This window comes from Coloeus monedula, assembly GCF_965178545.1.
Source record: "Coloeus monedula genome assembly, chromosome: 7".
Taxonomy (NCBI): domain Eukaryota; kingdom Metazoa; phylum Chordata; class Aves; order Passeriformes; family Corvidae; genus Coloeus; species Coloeus monedula.
The window spans coordinates 38,957,837-38,965,485 of record NC_138787.1 but is presented as its reverse complement, the minus strand read 5'-3'; the positions used below and the strand labels follow the sequence as shown (position 1 = coordinate 38,965,485).

Below are 7,649 nucleotides of genomic sequence, written 5' to 3'. Positions count from 1 at the left end.
GGGAGCTGTGCAAGCGCAGCCTTTGGGGTGCCATGGGTGCGCTCTGCCATGTGTGTCCCCGGCCGTGTGGGATATTGGGAAGGAGCTCCTGGCTGGGAGGGAGGTGAGGCCCTGGCACAGGGTGCCCAGAGAAGCTGTGGCTGCCGCTGGAAGTGTTCCCTGTTCCCTGCGTATCCCTCTCCATGCATGTCCCTATCCCTGCGTGTTCCTGTCCATGTAATTCCCTCTCCATGTATATCCCTTCCCAGCATGTTCCGCGTTCCCGTGTCCGTTCCCGGCGGGAAAGGCGGGCCCGTGTCCCTGCAGGGCTGGAGGCGCCCGGAGGGGCGGTCCCGCCGCTTCCCCCGCGCTTTCACTTTCGTTTCCCCGCCGGTCCCGCCTGCTCTCGGCCCATCCCGGTGGGATCCCCGGACCGGTGGGATCCCCGTCCCAGCGGGAGCCCCATCCCAGCCGGATCCCCTTCCCAGCGGGATCCCATCCCAGCCGGATCCCCTTCCCAGCGGGATCCCATCCCGTTGGAGCGGCGGCCATGGCAAGTGCCGGGGCGCGGGGGGAGCGGGGGCCGCGCACCGCGAGGGACAGGGCCGGGAGGAGCTGGGGGGAAAAGCGCCAGGAAAAGGTGGGAAGGGAGCTGGAGAGGGACTTGGGACAAGGGCTGGAGGGACAGGACACAGCGAATGGTTCCCACTGCCAGAGGGCCGTGTTAGATGCGATACTGGGAAGGAATTCCTGCCTGGGAGGGTGGGCAGGCCCTGGAATGGAATTCCCAGAGCAGCTGGGGCTGTGCCATCCCTGGCAGTATCCAAGGCCAGGTTGGAGCAGCCTGGGATTGTGGAACGTGTCCCTGCCCGTGGCAGGGGTGGCACTGGTTGGGCTTTAAGATCCCTCCCAAGCCAAACCAGTGTGGGATTTGCCGGGAAGCCCCAGCAGGACCCCGTTGCCACCGGTGACGGGCAGACAGAGCCGCTGCCCCGTCCGTCCCTGCCGCCCGTCCCCGCGGCCCCTCCCGCAGCGCCCATCGCTGCCTGGGAACAGCTGCTCGGCACAGACGCGTCTCGGGAGTGATTCAGCACAAACTGTGTGTTTGTGGGGTTTTTTTTTCCCCCTAACCCCACTAGCAGGCCCGAGTGTTGCTCCCAAACACCAGCTGGGAAGGTGTGAGGGCTGTCTGGCAGCTGAGCGCTCCGGCTGTGCCAGGCGTGAGAAAATCCCGCCTGCATCTTGGAAGCGCCCTGTTTGTATTCCCTCCGTGCTGCCTCATTAGAGCGGGGACTTGCTCTCACACGAGCTTCGCCACCAGGATAATTGGCTAGTGTAATTAATTAAAGCTCCTGGCTCTCGAAATTTGATGGGGGATAAAAGGAGGTTGCAGAGCCTCGCTGGGTTTGTCTCCAGAGCCGTGGTGGTCCCCAGGATTTTGGACAGACATCACTCCCTCAGCAGCACATTCTGCTTTGGAACTGGAGCTGGGATCGTGCTTTAGGCAGCCCAGGCCCAGAAAAACAACTTCAGAGAAGTTTAAAGAATTCGTTTAAAGGATTCAGATGGAGTGACTGACCTCAGGCACAGTCCCATGAACGCTGCCATGCAGACAAACAAATTTATCTCCTTTCTTCCAAAAAGTCAACGAGCTGTTACTAAATTTAGTCCATGTTCCACAATTTGCAGCGATTTTGCTGTGGTATTCCCAGTGAAATGTTACTGTTCATGTCCGTGTAATAAGAATGGAAGGAAAATCTGCTCTTCCTAACAAGACATGGATGCAAATCCTATTTGGGATGGGGTTTCTGATTGCTGCTGGGGCTTTGGCTCTGATGGAAATCATGTGTGTGGTTGGCTGTTTCATGCACTGCGAGTCTGGGCTGGCTGGGATTATGTTCTCCCAATTTAACAAGGTTATCCATGTAATAAATGGAGAGAGCTGAGTCAGAACACAGCCCGAGATCCCGGCTCTCCTGGATTTAACAAGGAATCTGCCCCTTCCACTCTGCAAGGAGTCCTTGCTGAGCACCACATGCAGTTACAATTTTTCATTCTCTTCTAAATGATCAGTGGGACGCTGGACCTTCCAGTTGAGAAACTTAAATTTAGTGCTCGTTTTTACTGCTTTAAGAAGATACTGAGAGGGCGTAAATGGCATTTAAAGCCATTTTTTTAGTGCACGGTAATGTAGGTGCCTGAGGCAGCCTGGCATGCACTGAGATCTGATTCAGCAGGATTAATTAACTCCTGAATGCACATTGCAAAGGGAATGGGAGTCTCTCCAGGGATGGGAATCTGGGAGATCCCTGCGGGGGTCTCCAGGACTCCCTGCATTTACCATGTGCCATCTCTGCACAGGCCACGGGCCAAGCTGCCAGATCCACGAGGACAATCGTCATTGCTGGTGTCCCAGCTGGCCTCCTGCAGGATGATGTCATGGCTGACATCCTCACCATCCACTTCCAAATGTCGAGGAATAACGGCGGGGACGTGGAAGAGGTCACGTATCCCACACGGAACAAAGGAGTTGCCTACGTAACTTTTGAAGATCAAGAAGGTATTTAAAGTAATGTATTAAAGCAGAGCCATCCCCCAAAGAATGAGCCCTAGAATGTTGATCCCAAGCCAAATGATTTTAAATTGGGATTTTATAGAACTGGGAGACTGAAGCCTCTCTGGTAATCAGGCTGAGGTTCAGGGTTTTATTCCTGCTCGTTGCAGTAATGGCTCACTCGTCATGCAAAGCATTATGTTTGTTTTGCAGGAATAAATTTATACCATGAATAACGTATTCTTTTTGTAGCCAGGCTTTGGGGAATTAATCTCTGCCCATTAATGTGCCGAGGAGACAGGCTCCTGTCTCTCCGAGCAATTTGGAGCAATACATAAAATATTAGCTGAGAATATTGAGCGGCCTGCCTGTGGGTTTGGTTGCATGAAGGGTTCCAGCGGGCTGGAGGTGACTATTTCACTGCTCAACAAGTGAACCTGGGTTTGTTTTCAGTTGTGGAGAGTGTTCTGAAGAAGGATCAGCATCTCCTGCAGGACAAGAGGCTGCCCAGGCACTACCCCCTGACAGTGACCCGCTACTGCAACAACGTGAGCTCCTCCCTAATTCATCTAATTATGCTTAATGCCTAATTAACCACTCCTTAACTTCTCCAATTCAAAATTCCAGGCCTTCCTCTCCGTCACATCCATCCTCAACGTGGCTGTTTTCAGAGATCACTTTGTTTTAGAAGATCTGGTGGAAGAAATGAAAAAGCAGAGCCCGGCTTTGAGCTTTGGGCCTTTGCAGCCCGACGGGCAAATTGCTGTGCAAGGACCCTTCCCAGCCCTCCGAGGGCTGAGAGAATTCCTCCTGTTAAAGGCAGAATCCCTCTCAGAGGAGGACAAAAGAGAGGGGAAATCCCGTCAGAGACTGAGGAGGAAGGTGCAGGAGCACAGAGGTGCCACAGAGACGAGGAGCTCTGCTCGGGATGCACACAGGGAAAAACAAGTGGTGGTTCTGGACACGGATATCTATCACTACATGAGGCACTTCCTTCCCAAAGCATTCCAGGCAAATGATGTTGTCATTTCTGGTGTCACTGATGGTGACATCACCACAGTGTGCATTGAGAATGCTGGGAGGAAGGCTGGCGCTGCACACGGGTTAAGGGTCAAGAAAACGATTGAAAGCCACTCCGTAGAACTCCAGGAGATTTTACGTAAGGAAAGGCTCTGCTTCAAGGAGCACAGCAGAGGGGAGAAGCTGAGGTACAAACGGCTCTGTGAAAGACTAAAACCCCATTACCCTAAAGTTCTGATCATTCCTTATGACACCCACATTGATGTTGTGGGAACTTCTGGAGATATTTTTGAGTTTACAGAGCAAGTGAGGAGTCACTCCAGGTAGGAAAGAGTGTTCCTGTGGTTTGTGTTCTTGATTTCGCACCCGGACTGTGCCTGTGGCCCTGCAGCTCTCCCACTCTGTCACTGGGATGTCACCTTGTCCCTCTCACAAGCTTGGGAACTCTGCACGGGAGGGTGACCAAGCCTGGCCCCCCAAACACCAAATTAAGGTCAGAACAAGAAACCAATGATCTCTGCACTTAGGGAGCAAAGAATTTAAACCTCTTCTGTCCAGAAACAGCCACATTTTCCTTTTAATGCCTCAGTGCACTCTCATCCCACCTTGCTCATCATCACCATGATGAGAAAAGAGATTTTTTTTTTTTTTCCAGCTGGGTGGGCCAGCCTTGTAGGAAACACTGCAGGGAAGTTCTGTGTGAAGTTATGTGAGGAGGTGACCACAGCAGGCAGGAACGGGGACCTTTCCTGTGGCCTTTATCTGCACAGGGATCTTCTCACCCTGGAGGTACACAGAGGAGAGCCGAGCTGTGACACTTGGCACAACAAACTGCACACGAAATGGACAGGCTTGGGAAAGCCCCAAGGAGATGGCACTGGAAATTCTTCCCTGTAGGAAAGAGGCAGGTTTGTTTGCATAGGAACAATAATGGGTTTTTTTTTCCAGTTGGAAAGGCTTCTGCAGCATCTCTTGACAGCACGTTATTTAGACATGAAAGTACATCCAGAGGTTTGATAGGAAAATTTGGGGGCACTCAGACTTTGCAATCAGATTCTTTTTATGCAAATCCATTTCTGTGTCCATTACAAGGGCACAAAGGGGTTTTTTTGAAACTGATTTAGAAAATAGCTTTTATTTTGTGGTATCAGTGTGTTTAGGATAATTTGTCAAAACACAGAGCACCGACTCTTTTGTCTGATGTGCAGGGAAAGTTTTAGGGGTTTGTGCCATTGAAGAAAGGAGTTGTACAAAACATTTGTGCTGTTCTAACCAAATCCCAGGTTTTTGGTTGGAAGCCCAAACCTGAAGCCCAAGAAATGCTTGAGGCATTTTCTTGTCACCACTGATTATCCATTGCAATTAGGCCAATGAAAGATGGTAAAGCAGTGCATGAAAAACGACTGTCAAAGCAGCAGGCTGATGAGCTTAAGTGCTTTGCTGAACCAGGAGGAGAGGAGTAGTATTTACAGATTTCATCCTTTCCAAGTTCCCCTGTGCACTGCAGGCTCTCCAAGGGGGTCAGGGATGGGGGGGGAGAAGATGGATGCTCTGGAAAACTCCCCCGGGAGCTGTTTAGGGTCATCCCCGCAGAACTCAAGCAGAGATGGGAAGATTTTTAACCTTGTCGAAGAGAAAATCCTCTATGAGGGATAATCCTGTAATGAAATTAGTGCTGTTTTCTGGTGTCCACGTTGAGCTGCTCATCTTTTTTCCAAAGAGCCTCATTTTTTTTTTCTGATTCAGAGCTTTGGTATTTCCTATTTGCTGGACTGGCAAACCAGTGGCACTGGTGTTTGTGTGAACCCTGACTGGTTGCTGCTGGCTGAGGCTGGGTTTTGAGGCAATTTTGGCAGCAGCACGGTTGGCAGCAGCACTTCAGGTGTCCTTCAGCTCTGGTTTGCTGCCAAACAACTCCTTCTTACCCAACGATTTGCAGTCACAACCTTGAAATCACAGCTGAATAAAATGTTCTCGTTGAATCCTGGCTCAGCTGTAACAGCTCCTCTTCGCATTCCCTCTGCCCCCATGTCCTTGGCACCCCTTCAGCATTATCCCATTGTTCCCGGGGCTCTCCCATCTGCCGCTCTCATTCCCAGGATGTCGCTTCTGGAGACAAAAAGAGCTTTGCCTCGGCTGTTTTGTTTGTGGAGTGCCTCGTAAAGAGGCATCTGGGGGGTGTGGGTGGGGAAAGAGGAGCTATTGTGCTCCGGGGCTGCTTTTCCAGGTTGGATTTGGCTGGGAACGCCCCACCTTTGGCACCTGGGATGGATCCAGGGCAGGGAGGCGGAGAGGGGTCGAGGTTTCTGTGGCAGGAACAAAGCTGTGACCCAGCACAGCCCAGTGTGTGCTGGGAAAACACAAACAGAATAACATCACCAAGTGAAGCACATATTCCTTCCCTCAGCATGCAGATTCCATGGATATTGGATGGAATATCCATGGAAAAATCCAATGGATATTTAGCTAAAACCCCTCCGATTTGGTCATTGCCATGAAATCTCCAACAAACACAACCAAACAAATCCGTGTTAGGGCTGCTCAGAGATTTGCCAGCTCTCTCCTTCTCACAGTTATTTTTATGGCAAGCAAAGCACTGCTGTCCCTATGAAATGCCACTTGAAAAACATTTGTGGATGTTGGATAATATCTGGGGAAACAGTTGTTATTCCTGAATCTGCTGATTTCACTCAGGACTCTCAGGTTTGCACCTTAATTTGAATAAAGAACCTGCTCGGGAGACCTCAACAAAATATTTGTGCCCTCACTCGCTGCCCTTCCCCAGAAGGGGATAAATAAGAGTTGTAAAAATACAAAGCCTGATTGTGATTTGAGGCACAACTCCTACTGAAAAAGCCTAAAAAAATGTAATTAAAAAGGGGCAGAAATAGCAGCAGAATGTGAGCCCAGTTCACTACAGTCAGTGGGGAAAACACCTTAAAAACATGAGGATTTGAGGGATATCCCTCAGCAGGAAAATATTACCGAATCTGGAGGCCCAGGCAATCTCCTGGTTGTCCAGAGAGGCTGGGGGAGGTGATGCAGCAGGAATGATTGACTGGAATCCTTCAGCATCCCTGACACAAAGGGCTGCTGCTGCAGCGGAGGGAGGACAAAGCCTCCCCTCTTCCCCATTGTACCTGTGCCTCTCGTTATGCAGGGGGAAGGATGGATGCCATTCCTGCAGGAAGGGCTTTTTTCCTCATGGAAAACCCTCCTTCCCGCAGGTTTCTTGTCCCCAAAGCTGCCCCTGCCACTTTTGAGCTGCGCTGGAACTTGTATGCGCACAAACTACAAAAGATCTGTCACATCTCCTGAAAAAATTGCAGTCCCAGAGGGATAGTCTGAAGGAATATCCTGCTTTTGAGAACCACGTGTTTTATGTAAAAATAACCCCCAGAACGACGTGAAAAAAAAACCAAACAGCGTTAGTAACAATTAACTCATTATCTGAGACAACTTTCACACCTACATCTTTATCAGGCCACGCTGGAGACTCAGCAGCATCAAACCCAGATGAAAATGGGAATATTTACCAGCTCAGGATGGTGGGTGAGTCCCTGCAGCCATCCAGGGATGGATCCCACCCAGAGAGAGGAGATGGATTTAGCAGGGATCTCCCTTGGCTCCTGGAACAAACCCTCGTTCCTGTTTTGGAGCACGTCTTGTGCAAGAGAGAGAAGCAGCTGTGACCCTGCCCAGGGAGGGCTGAAAGTGCTTTCTCCACTGCACAACCCTTCCGAGGTAGCTTCTCCCTCGTATCCAGGGTGGCCGGGGTTCCAGGATCCATGGTTTCCATCCAGTTTAATTCCAAATAACTCCTTTGGGCTCCTTCCCTTCAACTGCTGCAGTTACCAGTGAAAAGACCTTTTCCACCCCTCTCTTTTAAATTAGGAGCACAGAGAAACCACGTGTGGATACTTCACCACCTTCACCTAAATTAGAGGGTGGGAGTCTTCCCTGATTTCTGCAGCAGCTGCCTGAAGATAACCAGACAACCTGGCCAAGGGAATAAAAAATAATCATTAATTTTAATTATGATTTAAAACAAACCCGAAAAATTGAGTCAGACTGCACAACTCAGAACTGACAGCAC

At 50.5% G+C, this 7,649-nt stretch overlaps 1 protein-coding gene across 1 annotated transcript; it reads left to right on the top strand.

Annotated features, from left to right (window-relative positions):
* Positions 1-2,133: 2,133 nt before the first annotated feature.
* Positions 2,134-5,414, top strand: RBM43 (RNA binding motif protein 43; the record flags this gene model as incomplete). The annotated part of the gene is made up of 4 exons (XM_082285607.1): positions 2,134-2,169; positions 2,341-2,539; positions 2,987-3,081; positions 3,161-5,414. 4 exons carry the CDS (start codon positions 2,134-2,136, stop codon positions 3,878-3,880), a joined length of 1,050 nt encoding a protein of 349 aa, XP_082141733.1. The 3' UTR covers positions 3,881-5,414.
* Positions 5,415-7,649: the final 2,235 nt, after the last annotated feature.